Source organism: Babylonia areolata, chromosome 9 (genome assembly GCF_041734735.1).
Source record: "Babylonia areolata isolate BAREFJ2019XMU chromosome 9, ASM4173473v1, whole genome shotgun sequence".
NCBI lineage: Eukaryota > Metazoa > Mollusca > Gastropoda > Neogastropoda > Buccinidae > Babylonia > Babylonia areolata.
In genome coordinates this window covers 48,451,352-48,477,727 of record NC_134884.1, presented here as the reverse complement: position 1 = coordinate 48,477,727, position 26,376 = coordinate 48,451,352, and the positions used below count along the sequence as shown (strand labels likewise).

Sequence of the window (26,376 nt, the reverse complement as noted above, 5' to 3'; positions counted from 1 at the left end):
AGTATCTAAATTAAAAAAACAAACTTGTTGAGCCCCAAGCAAAGAGAGAGGACTGTCTTTGCCTGAAGTGTCTGGGGACATTCTCAACCGGGGGGACCAGCTGGACTGTGACACCGATCGAGTGTGTCGCCATGTTCGCTGCCCTCGATTCGGCAGCCGACCCACAACCTGCCCGGTTGGCATATCTTTTGAACACAGCACTGACAGTCTGGTGGTTGTAGTTTTGGTAAGTCTTCCCGTGAAAAAAATAATTCTGATATGACTGATCAATGACTTTCTACTGTGGTGCAATCACCTGTTTAGTAATTTGACGGCTTGCAAATTGCAAAATACTTTTATCAAACGATTGGCGAGGAGCGAGAAAGTGAAACACTCGCAGCTTTTAGGGGGAAAACAGAATTGTAACGTGTAAACGTGTCACCCTTGTCAATCTTGTTCAGAGTAAACTCACTAAAGATCGGTTACCAATGGACCACGATAGTTGATCGTTGTGCGCCTATTGGTGAGTTTTCAAAGGATCGGGTTTTGTTTTGTTCAGTGGTCAGTGGTGGTTTGTAAACTTGTGTCAACGCAACCATCATGGCGGGCAACACTGCCAGCTGAACGCATGGAGAACGAGGCTCACTTCAACAACTCGACGCAGGTGTCAGGCCGCTTGTGTCTGAAGTGGGGGAAAGGAAGAGGGGGTCACACACACACACACACACACACACAACATGCACACTACTGTTTTAGGGTTTTTCTGTTTTTTTCATGAAAGCAATGTGAAGGGGTGAGGGAGTGATGAAATGGGAGGTGGGGGTGGGGGGAGAGGGGTGGGGTGGGGTGGGGTGTGAAGTCAGGTTTATACTTATTGGTTTATATATAGATAGATAAATAGATATACACAGACAGTTCACACTCTGTGTCCTGGGCACTGCTCCTTGCAGAAATCACTGAGTTAAATACCAAGACTGGTAAATATATATATATATTTATATAAATTGGTGTGACAAATATAAACACACACATACATTCACTCACTCACCTCCCCAACCCCCTCACAAAAAAACACATAATCACTCCAGACCTTAACAATCATTGTGAATTGACAAATGTATGATTAGAATGCCCACCTCTCCACCACAGTGCTTACATTTCTGCACACATCATCAGATTATAAATGTAACTATGGTGCATGAAACAAAACATTATTTTGAGTTAAAGTGAAGAGCATAAAACTCGGAACTCCCACCTTTTACCCATGACGTTGTAACACTCATAATTTATCATACATGCATACACACCTCTGTGTAACTTGTAAGCGTTGTTTGTACTAATATCATGGAATGAACTGAAAAATGGAAATAGTGCTTTGTGCTCCATGCAGTTATGATTACTATTATCATTATGATTATTGTTGTTAATCTGATGATTATTTTTAAAGACCAGTCGATTCATTTTTCTTTCATGTTTCAGACAAATCTTGGATGTCAGTGACAACAGTGATGAGAAGTGTTGCAAGATTCTTTGCACATTTTAAAAAGAGATAAAATGAAGAAGACATGACGTAAGTGTGGCCCAGAACTGGCAAAGCACCACCATGGAGGTGAACTCCACACCCCAGCTGTACAGCCAGGACAGCCTGGCCGCAGAGATGCTGAACAAGCTGCAGAGCGGCGCCAGCTTCACGGCCGTGGCGGTGCCAGAGACCATCAGCCTCCAGCCTCCCCACGCCGGATCCTCCCTGCTGGCTGTGTCTTCAGCAGCCTTGAACCCCTCCCTCCTCCCCCAGCCTGTCACTCACAATGCAGCAGCTGCAGACAGCATCATCCTCAGCTCCACGGGGGCCCTGGATCCCGCCCTGACACAGCTTTTGGTGGCTGCACAGACAGGGAGTTCTTCCACAGTCATGTCAGCTGGCATGTCTCCCAACGTCACCTGTCCTTCCAGCAGTGCACAGATCCTGCACCCTGTTCTATCAGCCGCCCTACCCGTTTCCCACGCTCCTCCTCCTCCTCCCAGCGCGGAGATGATGATGCCAGCCGATCCCTCCCCCACCACCCCCAGCAACCCTGTGTCTGGCCATGAAGCCATGACCATCACGGTGCACTGCACGGTGTCAGACACAGTGATCGTGGTCGGTCAGCAGAACTGGCAGTGCTGTATGTGCCGGGAGATCTGTGGCCTGGATGCCAGCATTGACCAGCACCTCTCCCTGAAACACAACCTGATGCAGAAACCAGTCACCCCAGCAGAGGAAACGAGGGTGTCCAATTCCAAAGAAGGGCTGGCAAAGTTGGATGAGAAATTCTGCACCACAAACAAGACAAAGTCTTCTGCTGAGCCTTTCCAGACCTTGTCAGAGTCAGCCCTGGCATCTCTGCAGAACCCGGATTCTGGTAACAGCCGCAGTGGGCTGGAGAGGGAGGTGGCGCTTCTCATGGCGCAGACGTTCACCCACTCAGGTGGCATCAGCATGGTGGATGAAGATGTGAAGCACACTGACAGTTCACTGGTCGCACAAGTCCCTCAGGAAAAGCAAAGTGATGCTGTTTCCTTCACAGACGTAACAGATCCAAAGAATTCCGCTGGAGAGCTGTCCAGTCTGACTGTTGATGAGACAGGCACCGATGGTACAACTTTCAACGTGTATGAAAAGATGATCAACAAAGTGGATCGTGCCATGCTGTCAACGATGGATACAGCTGCCAAAAATGACCTGCTGCTGGTGTCAACGGAACTGGCACGGATGCAGAAGGAGTTGACATCAAAGAGGAGGCAGATGAAGAAAAGTCATCGATACATTCCATGCCCAGAATGTGGCAAGCAGGTGAGGAACAGGAAGGACCTGATAAAGCAGCACAACCGCTGTCATGAGAAAACCAAGAAGTACAGGTGCCAGGTTTGCAACAGGATGTTCAAGTACTTACACACCCTGCGCCGACATATTATTCAACAGAGCCACCAGGCGGGAATGCCGGAAAAACAGGACAGCAGCAGGACACCAGATCTGAGCATCAATGACTTCAGCGTCACTGAAGAAGTCAGCTTTGATAGTCTGAACATGGAAGTGGATGAACGTAGTAAAGAACCAGAAATGATCATCAATGTGGACTTGGCCTCCTTGTCATCAGAGTCCCCAGCTGTGCCCTCAGAGAGCAAAGAGAACAGACTACAGTTGGCTGGTGAACCTGCTTACGAGAAAATTTTGGCTGCTTTGTTGTCTAAAGGAGAGCAGAAGCGCACATCCACGGGCAGGAAACAGTCACTGCTGCAGTGCTTTGTCTGCGATAGAGAAATACGTAATCGCAATTACTACATCACAAGGCATGCTCGCTGTCATATGGAGGACCTGTGCTACACGTGTTCTGTCTGTGGAGTGGAGTTTTATCGTAGTGACTATTACAAAGAGCATATGCTTCAGCATGGTAAGGTTTTCCCTGAAAAAGAAAATGAGACATCTGTTCCAAAGGGCAAAGCAAAATCCTGTGAAACCAATCCAAAGCAGTCCAGCACTAAACCAAAGAAAAGCTGGAACTCAAAGCCAACAACAGTGTCCTGCAAAATCTGCAACAAGGACATCTTCAACCGCACGTACAACATCAAGAGACATGCCCGACAGCACTCCATCATGGAGTGGGAATCGATCCTGAACTCATCACAGCACTCTCCCGCCACGTCCTCTGCCTCCGGCAAGTCTCAGAGCAGAACGTCGGCCAGCAGTGGCCAGCAGTTCCTGCGCTGTGGACTGTGCGGCATGACCTTCCAGACCTACTCCCGCAAACGGCAGCACATGCTGACACACCGCTCCTCCTTTCAGTGTCGGCAGTGTGACCTCAAGTTGGGCAGTGGGGCGGAACTCCTGGCTCACGGTCAGACCTGCAAGCAGACTGGCAGCAAGATGCAAGCAGCATCCGGCTCTGGTGAAACCAATGGGGCTGGCACCAGACAGGTGGAGGTTGATCATGGGATGCAGTCTGGCCATCTGGGTGCCAGGGGGCCTACCTGGAAAAAGCAAGCCACTGGACAGGCGAGTTTAGCTGGGAATTTGTGTTCAGCTGTCTGGGTTTGTTTTTCTGTGTCTCTTTAAGTCTTTTGTTTCCTGTGTGCAAGCTGATGGTGTGCTGTGGCAAAGTTGATTAGCTGTTTGACTCGTAATCCTGTGGTTATAAATCAGTGATTAGAGTTCATGACCTGTTTTGGCATGATATTTGTGTCCTTGAGAAATGTAGGCAATTTACTCCAATTTTCCTCACTCCAACTAGTTGTGAATAGGTTCATGAATTTAGTTTGGGAAAGTTACAGAAATAGTGGAATGAGAAGATCTGGCCCTACTTCCTATGGTGAGCCCAAGACACATTGGATATACATACATGTTTATAAATACACACACCGAAGATCAAATATGCTCATTAAAGATCCTGTAATCCATGTTGGCGTTTGGTGGGTTATGCCTATGGAGACAAGAACATACCCAGCATGCACCCCCCCCCCCCCCTCCGGAAATGGAGTAAGGCTGCCTGCATGGAGGGGTAAATAAACAAAATGGTCATAGTCTTATGTACATATATAAATGTTACATGTCTGAATCATTGTATGAGTATATATATGTGTGTGTGTGGCTGAAACCTGATTAAATAACACAGGAAACGAATGATGAGCACCCAATGGCAGCTGTCAGTTGGCTGTACCCAGGTAGGCAGCCTGTTGTGCAAATGATTCCTTTTTTGAAAAGCACCTAGAGCTTGGTCTCTGAACGAGGACAGGTGCTATATAGTATATAATATCCATATTATCATATCATCATATAAATTCACTGCCCCAGTGGCTGTAAAGTCTGCTTGCTTGTCATACATGTATGAAAACCAGATCCCCAGTCCCCGCAAGTGGACGTGCCCGGTGTGTCAGGCGGCCATCATCCACACCCTCCCCAGCATCAGCCGCCACATGCGGGAGCTGCACTCTGAGGGACAGTCGCACCAGTGCCCAAAGTGCAGCCGCACCTACTCCTCCTACCACAAGATGCAGCGCCACCTCAAGTCGCACGGTGACCTGGGCGGGATCTGCGATGTGTGCGGAAAGGTGAAGTTTGCTCCATGGGTTGCAGCTGCTGGCGTACTGTTGCTTGTGTTATATGATTTGTATTGTATTGAATTGTGTTGTGTTGTATTGGTGGTGGTAGTTCGGTGATGAAGATTGTGTTGCTGGTTTTGTTTTGGATTTTTCACAGATTGTGTTTAGTGTGGCTGATTAGGATAGAAAAGGTGGTTCTTGTTTTTTGTTGTTTTTCTTGTCTGTGTGTTGTTTCATTGTTTTCTGTTGAAAATATGGTATCCCTCCTACTACTGAGTACTAGTCTTTGTAAAACTAAAGTAATAAACTGGCATGTTGATTGTGGCTGCTCAATTTCAAGAAGAAAGAACAAAAACAAAAAGAACCCCCCCTCCCCTCAGCCCCCCCCCCCCCCCCCTAAAAAAAAAAAAAAGAACAAGATGTTTCTTATCAATGTCAGATTATCAACTTTCTTTTTTTATTTTCCATTTATTGTTAATTATAATGAAAGGAAAAAAATGACAGAGGACGTTATAATCACTATCTGTATACTGATCTTGAAAATGATGAAAAAAATGATTTTATATGTCCATAGAGGAGTCAGTCTCTTGTTAATGTGGCGCATTTGCCTTACTTTTGGCTTTTTTGTCCTTGTTGTTGTTGTTGTTGCCTTTTCCACCTGCACCTTTATTACAAGAATATCATGTATAATTTACATACGTAAATGTGTTTGTGACTTAACCGCCTGTTATGAAAGAGACAATAAATTAACAAGAAAAGTAGTAAAGTGGTTTTTATTATTTTTATTTTAAACCAATTCTGTTGGAGTACCTACTGTTCTGTTTTCTGCCACTTTTATAGTGGGTGGGATGGAGGTTTGTTCCATGTCTCCAGTTGTCTGGGGGTGGTGAGTTTCCCTTTTCATGTGGTATTCATTCAGTCAGTGAAGACAAAAAGAACAACAATAAACAACAGTATAAAAAAAATTTTAAAAAAAGCAACCCACACACAAAGAGGCTCAAATATCTGAAGTTTTTGATGTGCTGGCGCAATGAAAAGGAAAAAAAAACCATCACTACTGGTGTGGCAGCCTATCCTCACCCTGTTGGTTTCTACCCGTATCAAATCTGGCTTAACCCGCTGCAAGGTGAAGGTTGGTCTGTCAGCTCCTTGGTGTGGCGATGTTAAAAATGAATTCAAAGAAGCAAAGGCTAAAAAGATGTATTGCTGAGAAGAAATGGATATCAACTGGTAATGATAATCTGGGATAATAAATTGCGTAGAAGGGCTGGGTGTCCTCAGCACAGCCTAGACTTATTTGCCTCAAGGAGTTTAACTGGTAAGATGTGTGTTGTTTTTCAGATGTGACATAGTTTTGTATTTAACACTGTTGAACTCTTTCATTCAGTCAGGCAGTCCTGATGGCCCTGTGTATTTAACACTGTTGAACTCTTTCATTCAGTCAGGCAGTCCTGATGGCCAGGTGTATTTAACACTGTTGAACTCTTTCATTCAGTCAGACAGTCCTGATGGCCAGGTGTATTTAACACTGTTGAACTCTTTCATTCAGTCAGGCAGTCCTGATGGCCAGGTGTATTTAACACTGTTGAACTCTTTCATTCAGTCAGACAGTCCTGATGGCCAGGTGTATTTAACACTGTTGAACTCTTTCATTCAGTCAGACAGTCCTGATGGCCAGGTGTATTTAACACTGTTGAACTCTTTCATTCAGTCAGACAGTCCTGATGGCCCTGTGTATTTAACACTGTTGAACTCTTTCATTCAGTCAGACAGTCCTGATGGCCCTGTGTATTTAACACTGTTGAACTCTTTCATTCAGTCAGGCAGTCCTGATGGCCCTGTGTATTTAACACTGTTGAACTCTTTCATTCAGTCAGACAGTCCTGATGGCCCTGTGTATTTAACACTGTTGAACTCTTTCATTCAGTGAGGCAGTCCTGATGGCCAGGTGTATTTAACACTGTTGAACTCTTTCATTCAGTCAGACAGTCCTGATGGCCAGGTGTATTTAACACTGTTGAACTCTTTCATTCAGTCAGACAGTCCTGATGGCTCTGTGTATTTAACACTGTTGAACTCTTTCATTCAGTCAGGCAGTCCTGATGGCCCTGTGTATTTAACACTGTTGAACTCTTTCATTCAGTCAGACAGTCCTGATGGCCAGGTGTATTTAACACTGTTGAACTCTTTCATTCAGTCAGGCAGTCCTGATGGCCAGGTGTATTTAACACTGTTGAACTCTTTCATTCAGTCAGACAGTCCTGATGGCCAGGTGTATTTAACACTGTTGAACTCTTTCATTCAGTCAGGCAGTCCTGATGGCCAGGTGTATTTAACACTGTTGAACTCTTTCATTCAGTCAGGCAGTCCTGATGGCCCTGTGTGGCTGGCTGGACCACAAGTAACGGTGTCAAAGGTCAGGTGTTGTCTGCTTGTTTTCCAGATATTCCAGACGAAAGCTGCGTTACGCAACCACACCAAGCTGCACACCAGCCCAGAGGGAATGTTCCAGTGCCCAAAGTGTCCGACATCTTTCCGTTTCCAGAGTCGCCTGGAAAAACACATGCGCAAGCATGTTGACCGCACAGACGTGTGCCCCCACTGTGGCAAGGTGTACATCTCCAAGGTTCACTTGCAGCGCCACATCTCTGTAGATCACCTGGGGATCAAAGATTACAGGTAAGAACTACTGATCAAAGATTACAGGTAAAAACCTTTTATCAGAGAATGCAGGTAATAACTGCAGCAGTTCAGGAGTGCCTGTTCTGATTCAGCACATATATGCAGAACAACACCTGCTATACTAGTAACTGATGATGTGATTACTTGGTGTCAGTTCTAGTTTCACCAAGGTGTGGATTGATCTGTATACACTACACACACATCTGTGAAAAAAACCACAAAAAAACAAGGAAAAGAGCAGATGCCTGATGTTGACATACTCCAACATGGAAAAGAGCAGGTGCCTGATGTTGACATACTCCAACATGGAAAAGAGCAGATGCCTGATGTTGACATACTCCAACATGGAAAAGAGCAGATGCCTGATGTTGACATACTCCAACATGCTGATCTGGCCTGGAGAGCCTAGAAGTGCCCGCCACCACATTTCCTGTGTCAAAGCTGGGGATTGAACCTGGGACTTTTGTGTCTTCAGTCTAACACGTGCCAAGTGAGCTGTTTGATGTGGCCTTTGTCGTCAAGCCAAGTCAGCCGACACTTGACCAGGGGAAAGAGGGCGATATGAGGATCACATTCTGCCAGTAAATACACACTGAAATAAATGATCAGAATGGGGGGAAAAGGCGTGTTCTGTTACTCTTGAATGATAAATATGGACAATGGAAAGATGGAAAGACAGACGATTGAAAGATAAATATGGACAATGGAAAGATGGAAAGACAGACGATTGAAAGATAAATATGGACAATGGAAAGATGGAAAGACAGATGATGAAAGATAAATATGGACAATGGAAAGATGGAAAGACAGATGATGAAAGATAAATATGGACAATGGAAAGATGGAAAGACAGACGATTGAAAGATAAATATGGAAAGATGGAAAGACAGATGATGAAAGATAAATATGGACAATGGAAAGATGGAAAGACAGACGATTGAAAGATAAATATGGACAATGGAAAGATGGAAAGACAGACGATTGAAAGATAAATATGGACAATGGAAAGATAGAAAGACAGATGATGAAAGATAAATATGGACAATGGAAAGATGGAAAGACAGATGATGAAAGATAAATATGGACAATGGAAAGATGGAAAGACAGATGATGAAAGATAAATATGGACAATGGAAAGATGGAAAGACAGACGATTGAAAGATAAATATGGACAATGGAAAGATGGAAAGACAGATGATGAAAGATAAATATGGACAATGGAAAGATGGAAAGACAGATGATGAAAGATAAATATGGACAATGGAAAGATGGAAAGACAGATGATGAAAGATAAATATGGACAATGGAAAGATGGAAAGATAGACGATTGAAAGGGCAAGGGATGGGGAACATTCTTTTATTCTGAATTTTTTTTTTTTTTACATTCCAGTTACTGCCACTAGTGCCAGTCTGGGTGTGGATATAAGCTTTGACCATTTAGAAGTTGAGTTCAGTTACTTAAGGAGGTGTCACTGCGTTCTGACAAATCCATACATGCCACACCACATCTGCTAAGCAGATGCATGACCAGCAGCATCAATGTGCTTAGTCCGGCCTGGAGGGGAAACAAGAAGAAACAGAAAAGAAAGAATGAATGATAATAATAATAATTGTAAAAGGTAATTGTACAATTTAGAAACAACACACACACTCTTATATTAATACCCATCCCCACACACTCACAAGTTCTGCTGTGAGCATAGGAATTTTTTTACCAATATCATGGCACTTCTCTTCGTCTGTTTCTATTGGAAACATGTAATATGATAATCAAGTTATGTTTGAAATAGTTTGAGTTTAATCATGATCTCCACTGGCTCCCTGTTATGATTTGACCAGTTGACTAGTCAGTTTGTTGCTTTGTTTACTTTGTTTTGTTGGAAAAAAAAGCACGTGTAGCAGGAGAGAGAGGGGGAGGAGAGAGAGGGGGAGGAAAGGGCTGATGAGGCAGCGGTGCCAGTGGGGGAGGAAAGGGCTGATGAGGCAGCGGTGCCAGTGGGGGGGTGGGGGGGGGGGAAGGGCTGATGAGGCAGTGGTACCATGGGGGAGGGGGGAAAGGGCTGATGAGGCAGCGGTGCCATGGGGGGGGGGGGGGAGGGCTGATGAGGCAGCAGTGCCATGGGGGGGGGGGAGGAAAGGGCTGATGAGGCAGCGGTGCCAGTGGGGGGGGGGAGGGCTGATGAGGCAGCGGTGCCATGGGGGGGGAGGAAAGGGTTGATGAGGCAGCGGTGCCAGTGGGGGGGGGGGGGGGAGGGCTGATGAGGCAGTGGTGCCAGTGGGGGGGGGGGGGAAGGGCTGATGAGGCAGCGGTGCCAGTGGGGGTGGGGGGGGAAGGGCTGATGAGGCAGCGGTGCCATTGGGGGGGGGAAGGGCTGATGAGGCAGTGGTGCCAGTGGGGGGGGGGGGGGGGGGGGGAAGGGCTGATGAGGCAGTGGGGGGGGGGGAAGGGCTGATGAGGCAGCAGTGCCATGGGGGGAGGCAAGGGCTGATGAGGCAGCAGTGCCATGGGGGGAGGCAAGGGCTGATGAGGCAGTGGTGCCATGGGGGAGGGAGGAAAGGGCTGATGAGGCAGCAGTGTCATGGGGGGAGGAAAGGGCTGATGAGGCAGCAGTGCCATGGGGGGGGGGAGGAAAGGGCTGATGAGGCAGTGGTGCCATGGGGGGGGGGGGGGGGGGAGGAAAGGGCTGATGAGGCAGTGGTGCCATGGGGGGAAGGGAGGAAAGGGCTGATGAGGCAGCAGTGCCATGGGGGGGAGGAAAGGGCTGATGAGGCAGCGGTGCCATGGGGGAGAAAAGGGCTGATGAGGCAGCGGTGCCATGGGGGGGGGGCGGGGAAGGAAAGGGCTGATGAGGCAGTGGTGCCATGGGGGGGGGGGGGGGAAAGGGCTGATGAGGCAGTGGTGCCATGGGGGGAAGGGAGGAAAGGGCTGATGAGGCAGTGGTGCCATGGGGGAAGGAAAGGGCTGATGAGGCAGCGGTGCCATGGGGGGGGGGAGGAAAGGGCTGATGAGGCAGCGGTGCCATGGGGGGGGGGGGAGGAAAGGGCTGATGAGGCAGCAGTGCCATGGAGGGGGAGGAAAGGGCTGATGAGGCAGCAGTGCCATGGGGGGAGGAAAGGGCTGATGAGGCAGCGGTGCCATGGGGGTGGGGGGGGGGGAAGGAAAGGGCTGATGAGGCAGTGGTGCCATGGGGGAGGAAAGGGCTGATGAGGCAGTGGTGCCATGGGGGAGGGAGGAAAGGGCTGATGAGGCAGCAGTGCCATGGGGGGAGGAAAGGGCTGATGAGGCAGTGGTGCCATGGGGGAGGAAAGGGCTGATGAGGCAGCAGTGCCATGGGGGGGGGGGGAGGAAAGGGCTGATGAGGCAGCAGTGCCATGGGGGGGGAGGAAAGGGCTGATGAGGCAGCAGTGCCATGGGGGAGGGGGGGGGGGGAACTGAATGTTTGTCTGAAATGTCAGGGGAGGTTACCTACTTCCGGGAGGTTATCGGCCGTAGTATTTTCGTTTTCTCCGCATAGGCAGATAGTAGTTTGCACAGGACAGGAATATCAGACCCCTGCCGGAGTCTGCACTAGTTGGGTCATGGTAAGTATGTTATTTAAACATAATTTTAGATAGAAAATTTCCTGTTGTGTGCAGACATTAATGAAACAAAAAAAAAGAAAAAAGGAAAGAACCCTCCCCTCCACCTCCCTCCCACACACAGACTTTAACTGACACATTCAAGAACGGTTGCCTTCATCACTGGTGTTAGTGATCCATTCTCTGACAAAAACACATAGATCTTTGCACATGCCAGTAATGAAAATGATTTATTAACATTTCTTTTTGTGGTGACTGAGATGTCAGTATATATCTGGCATGAATTGTTCACATTTCTGGGGGTCCAGTTTCAGTAGCTGTGTTATTTATTTTTATTTTTTTATTTTTTGTTGTTTTGTTTTATTGTCACCATTTTCAGTATTTTTGTTAACTTGTTATTTAACATTGTAAAAAGAAGTTTCAGTTTCAGTTTCTCAAGAGGCGTGTGCGTTCAGACAAGCCCATACACACTAAACCACATCTGCTAGGCAGATGCCTGACCAGCAGCATAACCCATTGTGCTTAGTAGTCCTTGACTGCATGCATATACTGTATACTTATGGTGTTACCATGGGTCATGCATATACTGTATACTTATGGTGTTATCATGGGTCATGCATATACTGTATACTTATGGTGTTACCATGGGTCATGCATATACTTGTATACTTATCATGTTACCATGGGTCATGCATATACTGTATACTTATCATGTTACCATGGGTCATGCATATACTTGTATACTTACGGTGTTACCATGGGTCATGCATATACTGTATACTTATGGTGTTACCATGGGTCATGCATATACTGTATACTTATGGTGTTACCATGGGTCATGCATATACTGTATACTTATGGTGTTATCATGGGTCATGCATATACTGTATACTTATGGTGTTATCATGGGTCATGCATATACTGTATACTTATGGTGTTACCATGGGTCATGCATATACTGTATACTTATGGTGTTACCATGGGTCATGCATATACTTGTATACTTACGGTGTTACCATGGGTCATGCATATACTGTATACTTATGGTGTTACCATGGGTCCCTTCTCAGTGTGCCAAGTGGGTGCTGCATTCAGGACTGGAGTTTATCTTCTCATGGGAATGACTGGATGCTCAGTTTCATTTCCCAGTCTTCTTCTTCTTTTTCGTTGGTTGGCTGCAACTCCCACATTCACTCGTATGTACACGAGTGGGATAATACTTGTATGATGGTTTTTACCCCACCATGCAGGCAGCCATACTCTGTTTTGGGGGGTATTTTCCAGTCAAACTTGGGAGAAAAGGCAAGACCAGTATTCAGACCCTGACCCTCACAGACACTGCACTGGTAGATGGGTGTCTTCACCATTGTAGAGCTAAACCAGGATTGGAATGGACCCTCATGGATGGTGTATTGGTAGATGAGTGTCTTCACCATTGTAGAGCTAAACCAGGATTGGAATGGACCCTCATGGATGGTGTATTGGTAGATGGGTGTCTTCACCATTGTAGAGCTAAACCAGGATTGGAATGGACCCTCATGGATGGTGTATTGGTAGATGGGTGTCTTCACCATTGTAGAGCTAAACCAGGATTGGAATGGACCCTAATGGATGGTGTATTGGTAGATGAGTGTCTTCACCATTGTAGAGCTAAACCAGGATTGGAATGGACCCTCAAGGATGGTGTATTGGTAGATGAGTGTCTTCACCATTGTAGAGCTAAACCAGGATTGGAATGGACCCTCATGGATGGTGTATTGGTAGATAAGTGTCTTCACCATTGTAGAGCTAAACCAGGATTGGAATGGACCCTCATGGATGGTGTATTGGTAGATGGGTGTCTTCACCATTGTAGAGCTAAACCAGGATTGGAATGGACCCTCATGGATGGTGTATTGGTAGATGGGTGTCTTCACCATTGTAGAGCTAAACCAGGATTGGAATGGACCCTCATGGATGGTGTATTGGTAGATGGGTGTCTTCACCATTGTAGAGCTAAACCAGGATTGGAATGGACCCTCATGGATGGTGTATTGGTAGATGGGTGTCTTCACCATTGTAGAGCTAAACCAGGATTGGAATGGACCCTCATGGATGGTGTATTGGTAGATGGGTGTCTTCACCATTGTAGAGCTAAACCAGGATTGGAATGGACCCTCATGGATGGTGTATTGGTAGATAAGTGTCTTCACCATTGTAGAGCTAAACCAGGATTGGAATGGACCCTCATGGATGGTGTATTGGTAGATGGGTGTCTTCACCATTGTAGAGCTAAACCAGGATTGGAATGGACCCTCAAGGATGGTGTACTGGCAGATGAGTGTCCTAACCATTTGGCCACCAAAGAAGAATCATTCAAATATTTTGGTTTATTATTTTACTTGTAAACAGAGATAAGACATAGCTTACAGGTCAAGATGTCAGTGAAGGGCTGTCACCTGACTGAGATAAGACAGAGCTTACAGGTCAGGATGTCAGTGAAGGGCTGTCACCTGACTGAGATAAGACAGAACTTACAGGATGTCAGTGAAGGGCTGTCACCTGACTGAGGTAAGACAGAGCTTACAGGTCAGGATGTCAGTGAAGGGCTGTCACCTGACTGAGATAAGACAGAGCTTACAGGTCAGGATGTCAGTGAAGGGCTGTCACCTGACTGAGATAAGACAGAACTTACAGGTCAGGATGTCAGTGAAGGGCTGTCACCTGACTGAGATAAGACAGAGCTTACAGGTCAGGATGTCAGTGAAGAGCTGTCACCTCACTGATATGACAGCTTACAGGTCAGGATGTCAGTGAAGAGCTGTCACCTCACTGATATGACAGCTTACAGATCAGGATGTCAGTGAAGGGCTGTCACCTCACTGATACGACAGCTTACAGGTCAGGATGTCAGTGAAGGGCTGTCACCTCACTGATATGACAGCTTACAGGTCAGGATGTCAGTGAAGAGCTGTCACCTCACTGATATGACAGTTTACAGGTCAAGATGTCAGTGAAGGGCTGTCACCTCACTGATATGACAGCTTACAGGTCAGGATGTCAGTGAAGGGCTGTCACCTCACTGATATGACAGCTTACAGGTCAGGATGTCAGTCATCATTCTGTATCTGGACTTCTTCCTCTTGGGATTGCATTACTTTTAATCAGTAGTGTCAGTTACACCGCTTGAATACACGAATTGCACTACTTAAATTCATGCCACACTGACTGTATTTCACCAAAGTTCAGCAGTAGAGAGGTAAAAGATGTGATAATGCTTTTCATCATTTTTTTAATTAACAGAATATCTTTTTTGCCCCCAGGTACAAGTGTGACCAGTGTGGAGCTCAGTTCTTTGAAAACATTCAGCTGCGTGATCACATCGCGTACCACCATGAAGGGATTCAGATCTACACCTGCAAGTACTGCAACAAGGGCTTTAACTGCAGACCCACCATGGTGCGTCATGAACGCAAGGAGCACACCAATTACCTCCCTTACAAATGCAAACACTGCTCGCAGGTATGGGTCATTCTTTTTCTTTGTTGCTTGTCTGGTAGAAAACTCCTTTTTCTGTATTATGTGGTTTTGGATGTGGGACATGTCTGTTGTGTGTCATGTTTATGCCTGTTGTGTGTCATGTTTATGCCTGTTGTGTGTCATGTTTATGCCTGTTGTGTGTCATGTTTATGCCTGTTGTGTGTCATGTTTATGCCTGTTGTGTGACATGTTTATGCCTGTTTTATGTCATGTTTATGCCTGTTGTGTGTCATGTTTATGCCTGTTGTGTGACATGTTTATGCCTGTTGTGTCATGTTTATGCCTGTTGTGTGACATGTTTATGCCTGTTGTGACATGTTTATGCCTGTTGTGTGACATGTTTATGCCTGTTGTGTGACATGTTTATGCCTGTTGTGTCATGTTTATGCCTGTTGTGTGACATGTTTATGCCTGTTGTGTGTCATGTTTATGCCTGTTGTGTGACATGTTTATGCCTGTTGTGTGACATGTTTATGCCTGTTTTGTGTCATGTTTATGCCTGTTGTGTGTCATGTTTATGCCTGTTGTGTGTCATGTTTATGCCTGTTGTGTGTCATGTTTATGCCTGTTGTGTGACATGCAGAAAGCCAAATGGTGAGCGGTGCCAGGAGTCTTCCTGTGGGAATGCTGGGAGCTCTTTCAGTGTCCCCATCGTCTGGAAATTCGGTGCAAGAAATTTGCTCTTTTCTGTCGCCCCCATTGTTTCAGGCTTTTTCCTGTTGTTTCTGTTGTCTTTTCATTTCAAATTTTATGCCTTGATGGTCCTTTCCCGTAGATTTTTTCTTGAAAACCCTGATATTTGGTGTCATATATTGTACCATGTCAAACTGATGCAAACTAGGCCTATTGGTTTGCTCTGCTTGGCCAAATTTGGTGTGGCTAATGGTGAAAAGACAACCAATCTTGCCCGGTCTGCTCTTAGCCAGTCAAACGCTCTAAAAACTACAAGTGCTGAATCATTGTGTGGCCATCAAGAAAATGCCCCATGAGAACCATGGCAGAGACACAGGGACAGACAGGTGGGCATTCAAGTTTGATATGATAAGTATATGTATCACCAAACATGGACTATAATACAAACTCCTCCTTTTGGTGTCATATACTGTACCATGTCAAACTGATCCAGAATTTAAAGCAAACGCAGGAGGGCAACGCCTACTGGTTCACATGGGGAGCCCTTGTCACCGAGACGGCATTGTTAGCTGCGACAAAGGAAATCCCCTTGGAACTGTCAGCCCTGGTCATACAGAAATCCCTGAGGTAGAAGTTGATGAAGGGATTCTCAGACCGCCAGAAGGCTGCCTCCAAGACATGCTGCAGTGGCACTGAGTGCTGGAAAGCAGCTGAAGTGACTATGGCTAGCACTTTGTGTGCTCTGGGATTAAGACAGCTGATATCCCTGTGAGCATAAGAGTAGGCTCTAGGAATGACTTGAGAAACCCAGTGGGAAATGGTGCCTGCAGCAATGTCTTTCTTGTAATTTTCATTGCGGGAGATGAGAAGATGTCTGTGAGAAGAACGCCTGTGGTAAGACCTATCCCAATTGTTTTTGAGTCACTGAACAGGGCATAGATGCCTATCCTCATTTCCTTGGGCAAGAATATCAGACAAAGGTCTGACCCTCAGAGAGGGGGAAGGGACCTCTGGGTCTTGGTTCTTAGCCAGGAACTCTGGAAGGAAATGGAGGGTGATGGCACCGTCTCTGTGGAAGGCATCAGTTTGACATGGTAAGCATATGTATCACCAAACATGGAGTATAATACAAACTCCTCCTTTTTTTTTCTTTTCTTGGACCTGATAATTGGGCACTATTAGTATGGCTGTGTTGTGTTCCTTTTGGTTTTCTTATCTTTTTTTATGTGTTTTATTTTTTATGTGTAATTATGTTTATGTCAGATGGGTTTTTTTTAATCATCTGTTGAATTAGTGACTGAAGAAGAAAACCAGCCTGTTTTGTTGTTTGCATGTTGCTAATGTGTTTTCAAGTTCATTGTTCATTTGCTTTCAGTCAGAGAGTTTTAAGATATTATGGTGTCATCACAAGGTGTGGTTATCATTTCAGTTTTTGCAGTAACGTCCATCTAAAGCTGTCTGTGTCTGTCCTGTAGTCTCATAGACCTTGGGGCCACCACACATGTGGCAACCAGCCTCCTCCATCCCTCGCCGTTGTCTGTCCTTTGAACTGTCTCACTCAGGGTCAGACCTGACCACTGTGTGATGTTGTCAACCCATCTCTCCTGCCGGCCTCTTCTCTTTACTTCCTCAGCTGTTCCCTGCAGGAAGGCCTTGGCCAGTCCTGATGAAAGCAGTAACATGCGTTGGCACAGAAACAAAATCCTGGCTCTCCTCATGTGCCTGTTGTTTTTCTTCTGCAGGGTTTTCCCGAGAAGTCGAAGCTGGTGGCACACGAGATGACCCACACGGGCATGTCGCCGCACAAGTGTGAGGTGTGCTGCAAGTACTTCACCACGGGCGGGGCACTGCGGGCCCACAAAAACCTGCACCTTGGGGTCAAGCCCTTTGAGTGCAGCGCCTGTGGCAAGACCTACCTCAAGAACTGGCACCTGCAGCAGCACATCCGCAAGGCGCACCAGACCTTCGAGGTCGTCTACAACCTGCCCCCTCCTCCTCTCAGCCAGCCACAAGGTCAAGGTCAGAGCGGGGGTCAGCCAGCAGTCTCTCAGCAGAGTCTCCTGCCCGTGGTGGACCAGTCCAGTCTGCAGCCGGCACAGTCCAAGTTCCTGCAGGTGGCGGTGCAAGGGGAGTATCTCCACGTCCCGTCAGCAGAGGGCGGGGCTGGCAGCGTTCAGCAGCAGCAGCCATCAGCGGCAAGGGAGGCAATCCAGATTGTGACCCAGACTCTGGTTCAGACCCAGGGCAGGATTCGCACACTGCTGGAAACTCCCTGAGAACTGTCTTCAAGGCCTGTCAATGCTCAGAAAATCCAAGGAATATTGATGCATAACTTTGTGGTGTGATGTCCAGTGCAAGTACCTCTCAAAATGTCTAACATGATCCAGTTATAGAATGGTGATTTTATGAAAAGATGTTTAAAATGTGATAATTAAGCCATCAGCAAATATATTTGTTACTAACGAAAAAGGTTTATGATCAGATTTGGGAAGGCAAAACTGTTTTGGAGATGGGTTATATGCTAGACAGAGGATATTTGCTCATAAATCTGTTGGCTGCATATATTTGTCCAGTATTGCACCCTTGAAAACTTATTTCTGAAAGCTGCATCAAATTTTTGAGAATTTTGGTCTGAACAGCTCTGCAGGACAGATTAGGGCCGATGAACACCCAGTCACCCATTACTGGTGTGTGTGTGTGTGTGTGTGTGTGTGTGCAGCTATGTGCGTGTCAGTGTTTCTGTCAGTGCTTATGCTTTTCTTTGCAGCAGACAGCCTTTCCTTGCATCAGTGCATATAACATATTAAAAAATCTACAAAAAAACAACAAAAAACCAAAAACCCCTGAGGAAAGAGGTGATGATGTGGATGAACTGTGGATTATTTATTATGACTAACAAATCAGGAAGTGGGCTTTGATTCATGGCAGAGTTTTCTCCATTTGCTATGCACTCTCAAAATACGTCTTGACATCAACCAGACATAACAAGACTGTACTCTATGCTTCCTTTCAATGACATCCAGGTGTTCACCAGGTTGGGAGATAGACACCTGTTGCGTAGGTCAGAAAACGTTCAAAGACACATCCATGAAGTGGATGACTCGTGACTGTGTGGTCCCAGCCTTCCCATCTGAACCCATAGCACACTCATTAGGAAAATTTGTGTATGAATGCTGCTGCAATTTACCGCATTAACTGATTGATAAATGGTGTGTTTTTCATTCGTTCATTCATTTACCATTGCAATTGTGTCTTATAAACCTTACGGTTTCATGACAATAAAATCTATTCTATTCTATTCTATTCTCAGTTCTGGGTTGGAGCTGGCCACAGGCCAATAACTCCACCTCTGATGAGGATCGAACCCGTGTTGTCCCATTCATCAGTCCATGACGCTGACCACTACACCACAGCAGCTGGAATGAAATGATTGTGTTAAAGGCAGATGATTATTGTATGACCTTCTGACGTTATTCACTGCCTTGCTTGTTAAGGTGACATGACCTTTGGCGCTCATTGCTGAACGCACCATGACTCCATATTTCTTCATTGTGAATTCCAAACAAGTGTTAAGTTGATATATGTGCAGGTGTGGGTACACATTTACTGAATTGTATCATTATATTGTTGTGATTAATCAGTTGAACTGATTACTATGATATGTGGAACACAGTGAGAATTAGAAAAGTAAAACAATAACCTCAATAAAATGATGGTGTCATTTATTCCTGCACTCAGTCTCTTCTTTCCCTGGGTCTCAGAGACCAGCCTGTTTCCCTTGTTGACTCCAGTGTGTAAACAAAGTGAGTATGTAATCACCTGAGGATCTATGTAATCACCCCATCCTCAATCAGTGAATGTGTGTGTGTGAGTGTGTGTGTATGCATGTGCATATGTGTGTGTCCATGGTAAACTTGAACGCTGGAATCTTTGAAACAAACACAAGTAGTTTTGGAAGCGAACTTGGTAGGATGGTAGGCATACAAAAGACCTTCCCTTCCTGATGATGAGATAAGCAGGGTGAAAGGTCAAAGGTGAAGGTAATTGCATGCAAAGCACTTAAGCAGGAAAATAAATCCCTTTAGCTTGTGTCTGATATTCAATTTTCATCAAACTTGGTACAGTGACTATTCATGATGGTGATTATTATTCAGATTTAAGGTCAGGTGTTAAAGGTCAATGTCACAACAGATGGTTGTATGGGGTTCAGACATGAACTGCCTGAAATCGATCCCAAATGTAAGGAAACATCACACACACACACCTAAACCTACAAGATACAGTCAATGACACATTATCTTAACCATTTTGCTCCTTAGGGCAAACAGTTAATGACACATTATCTTAACCATTTAGCTCCTTAGGGCAAACAGTTAATGACACATTATCTTAACCATTTAGCTCCTTAGGGCAGTTAATGACACATTATCTTAACCATTTAGCTCCTTAGGACAAACAGTCAATGACACATTATCTTAACCATTTAGCTCCTTAGGGCAAACAGTCAATGACACATTATCTTAACCATTTAGCTCCTTAGGGCAAACAGTTAATGACACATTATCTCAACCATTTGGCTCCTTAGGGCAAACAGTCAATGACACATTATCTTAACCATTTAGCTCCTTAGGGCAAACAGTTAATGACACATTATCTTAACCATTTAGCTCCTTAGGGCAAACAGTCAATGACACATTATCTTAACCATTTAGTTCCTTAGGGCAAACAGTTCATGACACATTATCTTAACCATTTAGCTCCTTAGGACAAACAGTCAATGACACATTATCTTAACCATTTAGCTCCTCAGGGCAAACAGTTAATGACACATTATCTTAACCATTTAGCTCCTTAGGGCAAACAGTCAATGACACATTATCTTAACCATTTAGTTCCTTAGGGCAAACAGTTCATGACACATTATCTTAACCATTTAGCTCCTTAGGGCAAACAGTCAATGACACATTATCTTAACCATTTAGCTCCTCAGGGCAAACAGTTAATGACACATTATCTTAACCATTTAGCTCCTTAGGGCAAACAGTTAATGACACTATCTTAACCATTTAGCTCCTTAGGGCAAACAGTTCATGACACATTATCTTAACCATTTAGCTCCTTAGGGCAAACAGTTAATGACACATTATCTTAACCATTTAGCTCCTTAGGGCAAACAGTTCATGACACATTATCTTAACCATTTAGCTCCTTAGGGCAAACAGTTAATGACACATTATCTTAACCATTTAGTTCCTTAGGGCAAACAGTTAATGACACATTATCTTAACCATTTAGCTCCTCAGGGCAAACAGTTAATGACACATTATCTTAACCATTTAGCTCCTCAGGGCAAACAGTTAATGACACATTATCTTAACCATTTAGCTCCTTGGGGCAAACAGTTAATGACACATTATCTTAACCATTTAGCTCCTCAGGGCAAACAGTTCATGACACATTATCTTAACCATTTAGCTCCTCAGGGCAAACAGTTAATGACACATTATCTTAACCATTTAGCTCCTCAGGGCAAACAGTTCATGACACATTATCTTAACCATTTAGCTCCTCAGGGCAAACAGTTCATGACACATTATCTTAACCATTTAGCTCCTTAGGGCAAACAGTTAATGACACATTATCTTAACCATTTAGCTCCTTAGGGCAAATAAGACTAGGCTGTGCTGAGCACATCAGCTCTTCTGCTTAATTTATCATCCCCAGATTAAAAACAATCAGAAATGATGTGGAGTGATGGCCTAGAGGTAACGCGTCCGTCTTAGAAGTGAGAGAATCTGAGCGTGCTTGTTCGAAGCAAGGCTCAGCCGCCGATATTTTCTCCCCCTCCATTAGACCTTGAGTGGTGGTCTGGACGCTAGTCCTTTGGATGAGATGATAAACTGAGGTCCCATGTGCAGCATGCACTTAGTGCATGTAAAAGAACCTATGGCAACAAAAGGGTTGTTCCTGGCAAAATTCTGTAGAAAAATCCACTTTGATAGGAAAAAAAAAAAAAAGGCACGCAGGAAAAAGAAAAAGAAAGGGGTGGCACTGTAGTGTAGCGACGTGCTGTCCGTGGGGAGAGCAGCCCGAATTTCGCACAGAGAAATCTGTTGTGATAAAAAGAAATACAAACACAAAAAAGTATGAAAAAAAACCACTTTAAAGCCAAACAGACAACAACAAAAAAGAAAAAGAAAAAGAAAAAAAAAGACCCAAACAAAAATAACAACACATAAGGCCTTATAGACAAATAACACTGCAGAATGAACAGTGTTTACATCCCAGTGTTTACAGTTTCACTACCTAATCGCTTGAGGAAATCCGCACAGAAGGATTATGGCTGTCAAATAATAAATTCCTCCATTGGGAGCAAACCATAAGTAACTGCACACTCATAAACAGTATACATATTTTTTTTAGAGCCACCTATTTTTCAGGCAAATGGCTGATAAAGCCTAAAAGCCCAGTCATTGATATCAGATGATATGACATGATACCAGTCCGCAAGCTTTGAGACTTGATGAAAATGAAACTGGAAATAACGACTTCTGCATTGCTGTTTCGATCACGACACTGTGTCGCAAACACACACATGCAGAGTCCACACCTTAAGACTTGACTTGTACGATGTTTGAGGCCCTGTTAAATGGCCTGTTCATCATTCTGTAGATGTTAACTATATACTTTGCAGCATGCGTGGCTGGCGTATGGGGCAATAGTTATAGTCAAAAACCACCTAATAACAATTTGGTGAGTACAAAGTGGGCAAATCTTTCCAGTGGCAATTGAGTCGATTTTTAAAAGAGTTGATGGAAGGTGCAGTTACAACGCTGTTGGGCAAACTGTTTCAAAGGGAAACAACTCTGTTTGAAAAAAAAATTCCTCCAATGTTGAGCCTGTGTCGGTTTTTCTGGAGCTTGAGGCTGTGCCCTCGTAGGTCTCTTCCGCAGGCAAGCTCGAATTTTGGCCGTTCGACTTCGTAGCAACCCTGGAGATACTAATACACCTCTATCATATCTCCTCGGTGGCGTCAATGTTCTAGGCTTGGCAGTCTCAGAGTTTTCAGTCTCTCCAGATATGGTTTATCCCTCAGGGATGACAGCAGCTTTGTTGCTTGGCGTTGCACATCCTCTACTTCGCTGCACAATGTTTTCTGCTGTGGCTGCCAGACCGGCACAATGACTATATTCCAATAGTGGTCAGACAAGAGCCTTGTATAACTGTACAAAGGTCTGTTGTGTCAGGTGGTCAAAGGATCTTTGCATCATGCCAAGAATTCTGTTTGCTTTTGCTGTAGACTGTGCGATCTGTTCCCAGAAGGATAGTCCATTATCAATGAATACTCCTAGGTCCTTCTCAACCTCACTTTCTGCCAGGATAAACTGTGTCTCACTTCCTTCTTTGTCGCTGGCTTTCATGTTGTATTCCGCATCGGATGCTTTTTCTTCCAGCTTGAGGACACAGCATTTCTGTGGATGGAAACTGAGTTGCCATTTGTTTGTCCAGTTCTGAAGTTGGTCCTGATCATCCTGTAGGTCTTGAGGGCCTTGGTCAGTGTCGGTCCTGGCATAGAGCTTTGTGTCATCAGTGAACATCTTCTCGCTGCTTTTCACGTGTCTAGGGAGATCGCTGATGAAAATGATGAAAAGGATGGGACCAAGAACGCTGCCTTGAGGTATTCCATTGGTCACGTCAACTTCTGATGAATGTGTTCCATTGATCACTACTTGTTGGTGTCTGCCAGTCAGGAAATCAGAGATCCAGTCCAATACTTTGCCCCGGATTCCAAGAGCTGCTACTTTTGTCAGCAGTCTGCGATGAGGTACTGAGTCGAAGGCCTTCTGGTGATCCATGTAGATGATATCTACACTGCCACCATCATCTAAGATTTTGGTCCAGTCGCCCATGACTTCCAGTAACTGTTATACAGGAACAGCCAGGTACAAACCCATGTTGTTCTCTGCTGATCAGTGGGTTGCGTAGTAGGTGCTCCATGATTTGTTCTCAGACTAGTTTCTCCATTATTTTGCAGACAATGCAAGTGAGGCTAACTGGACAATAGTTGCTAGCTTGTAGTTTGCTCCCTTTCTTAAAGGTTGGTGTTATAAATGTACATTTCCATTCGTCTGGGATTTGCCCACTGTCTAGACTCTCAAAAGAGATGTGCAAGAGGTTCCGCTAGTTCGTCTGCTGCTTTAGCTAAGATGGTAGGCGGCAGTCCATCCGGTCCTGGTGCTTTGCCTGTGTGTAGACCAGCCAGTATTTTCTGACTTCTTCTATTGATATCTGAAAATTTTCAAGTTTTTTGTCAAATGTATACTCTGGCCAGTCTGGCAGTTGTCCTTCATCTTCTATGGTGAAAACACTTTGGAAGAACTGGTTCAGCAATTCTGCTTTTTCTTTGTCAGTTCTTGTCTTGGTACCGTTGTTCCCCTTTAGGTCTGCTACCCCAGTCCGTGTCTTTGTTTTTGACCTTACAAAGCTCCAGAAGGTCTTTGGGTGTCTTTGTTTTTGACCTTACAAATGTCCAGAAGGTCTTTGGGTGTCTTTGTTTTTGACCTTACAAAATTCCAGAAGGTCTTTGGGTGTCTTTGTTTTTGACCTTACAAATTTCCAGAAGGTGTTTGGGTGTCTTTGTTTTTGACCTTACAAAGTTCCAGAAGGTCTTTGGGTGTCTTTGTTTTTGACCTTACAAAGTTCCAGAAGGTCTTTGGGTGTCTTTGTTTTTGACCTTACAAAGCTCCAGAAGGTCTTTGGGTGTCTTTGTTTTTGACCTTACAAAGCTCCAGAAGGTCTTCGGGTGTCTTTGGTTTTGACCTTACAAAGTTCCAGAAGGTCTTTGGGTGTCTTTGTTTTTGACCTTACAAAGTTCCAGAAGGTCTTTGGGTTCTCTTTGCTTCTTTAGCGACTTTGGCTTCCATGTTCCTTTGTGCCTTTCTGCATTCCATTCTAGCTTTATTCCTGGCTTTGATGTATTCCACACAGACTTGACCGTCACTGGTTTCTTTCCACCTCCTGAACAGTTGGTGCTTTTTCCGAACTGAGCTAAGAGTGCCTTTGTCCATCCAGCTTTTACCTCTGCGTCCTGTTGTGAAAGACCAATGAGTTGCCTTTTCCAGTCAATTGCTGCTTTGATCATCTGCCACATGTTGTTAACTGTTAGCCTATCTAGTTTCTCTCTCCAGTTTAGTTTTTGCCAGTTAAGCCTTCAGTGCAGTGAAATCTGTTTTTGCACAGTTAAGATGTTTAACTTTCGGTGGGTTGGTACTTGCGCTGGTTAGCCTAATGATCAATGAGAAATGGTCACTCTTTCCAAGTCCAGCTGTTGTAGTAATTTCATTGATCATAAATTATCTTCTCTGTTGGTGAGGACCAGGTACACTATGTTGGACTTTTCTCCTACGCGGTAACGTGTAGGTTCCCTTTGGTGCTGTATCCATCACGTGGAATGACATACTGAAGACAATATCATATTTACATGGGACAATACACAATGATAATACCGACACAGAAGCCTCTTAATTCAAGGATGAAATCTAAACAAACAAAACGACAGAAGTTTTGTCGTTCAATGATGAAACCGGAACCGGTTTAGTGTGATTCAGTTTGGTAAAGCGTGCATTATAATTCATCTTCCGGGTAAAGGGGAACCACCGAGGAAACGCCATTTTGCAAAGGTTTTTAGCAGACGGAGATAATATCCGCTTGTGTTTTTGTTATTATTTTTTCCGTCAAACCATTCCACAGGTAGTATTACAAAGCTTGTATGGACAACAACAGTAGTTAATTTTGTTCCAGTTTTTATTTATTTTACCATGTGTTTCTTTTCGTTTTAAGAGGAAATCTCAAAACAACTTCGCAGACTTATCATGTCAGTTGTACACATAACTCCATGGTTTCGTATCATGGTATCGTCGCACAACACTTGAGCGAATAGGTGAGGAATGAATCATGCCAAGTTTGGAATTCAATTACTTTTGTAAAGAGATTGAATTGGTAGGAACATGCCATAAGTTGGAAATTTTGAGGAGTTTGAGATTGACGTCGAAATGTTATCACTAAAATTAGCCTGTAGCACATTTCCAGCAGAGTATTTTAAGATTTAACCGATTTATCCGACAACAAAGTCGCAAACAGGATTCACAAAGGTAAGCTTTGCATCTGTTATTTGTGTTGAAATAATAAATCCTATCAAATGTTGTGGTAACTAGTGAGCTGAACGATCATCTCTCAGAAAAAAATACGCGGTGAAATGATTTTTTAATGAACATTGTTTAAGTTAAAAAAACAAAACAGACACAACTAGACCCGCTTCTTTCTTTTACGGTCATTGACAAGGAAGAAGAAGGCCAGCCTGAAATGTCATGTCATGCCTTTTTCCAACTCTTTCATCTCTGCAATGAACACAAACTTTAAAAAAAGTATTTGGTGGCAAGTTTGCCAGGATATTAATCCATGGAAACTGCTATTAACCACTTTTTATGTAAAGTATACAACTAAGATATTCAGTTAAGTGTGGAGCGATCTCAGGGAATGATGTTAATATCTGCAAGTTTTCTATAATTTCTGTTTCATTCTTTTGGCTTTCTTTGCCTCTTGGAGTCTTTTGAAAGTTTCTCAAGTTTTGTTTTGTACAATTGTAGGGAGTTGAGAGAGACAACCATCACATAATTAGTGTTTGTATGTATACATATGTATGTATACGTATGTATGCATACGTATGTATGCATACGTATGCATGTATAATGTATGTTGTGATCAATAGCAGTAATTTGTGCAGTACCAGTAATGTGCAACATTTTTTGCCCATGACATGTTTTCATGAGCAAAATCGCCTGTACATTATCAGCGTTGGGTAAACTTATGCCCATTACTGGTAATTGGCAAAGTGTACAACAATAAGTG

The 26,376-nt window shown here is 44.4% G+C and overlaps 2 protein-coding genes across 5 annotated transcripts in view; both read left to right on the top strand.

Moving 5' to 3' along the window:
* The first annotated feature begins 133 nt into the window (after positions 1-133).
* On the top strand, positions 134-19,193 carry LOC143285557 (uncharacterized). Of its 2 annotated transcripts, none has more exons than XM_076592940.1 (6): positions 134-226; positions 1,459-4,012; positions 4,852-5,064; positions 7,499-7,734; positions 14,619-14,817; positions 17,211-19,193. In XM_076592940.1, exons 2-6 carry the CDS (start codon positions 1,583-1,585, stop codon positions 17,742-17,744), a joined length of 3,612 nt encoding a protein of 1,203 aa, XP_076449055.1. In that variant the 5' UTR covers positions 134-226; positions 1,459-1,582; the 3' UTR covers positions 17,745-19,193. The 2 variants fall into 2 exon arrangements, with proteins under 2 accessions (XP_076449055.1, XP_076449056.1); XM_076592941.1 differs by lacking the exon at positions 134-226 and adding an exon at positions 382-643.
* Positions 19,194-25,126: 5,933 nt separating this feature from the next.
* LOC143285555 (uncharacterized) overlaps positions 25,127-26,376 on the top strand; it is a 21,522-nt gene continuing 20,272 nt past the window's right edge. The window contains exon 1 of one of the 3 annotated variants that reach the window (XM_076592938.1): positions 25,127-25,218. The gene's annotated coding sequence lies outside the window, so the exon portion shown is untranslated. Of the gene's footprint in view, positions 25,219-25,251; positions 25,620-26,376 lie in introns of those variants that run through there. The other 2 variants (XM_076592937.1, XM_076592939.1) reach the window with 2 other exon arrangements.

Bases quoted from the DNA above. Each gene is read 5' to 3' on its own strand.
- LOC143285557 (XM_076592940.1), top strand. From the start codon at position 1,583: ATGGAGGTGAACTCCACACCCCAGCTGTACAGCCAGGACAGCCTGGCC. The intron at 4,013-4,851 runs GCGAGTTTAGCT...TATGAAAACCAG, and splicing joins AAAAGCAAGCCACTGGACAG to ATCCCCAGTCCCCGCAAGTG. The intron at 14,818-17,210 runs GTATGGGTCATT...TTTCTTCTGCAG, and splicing joins AATGCAAACACTGCTCGCAG to GGTTTTCCCGAGAAGTCGAA.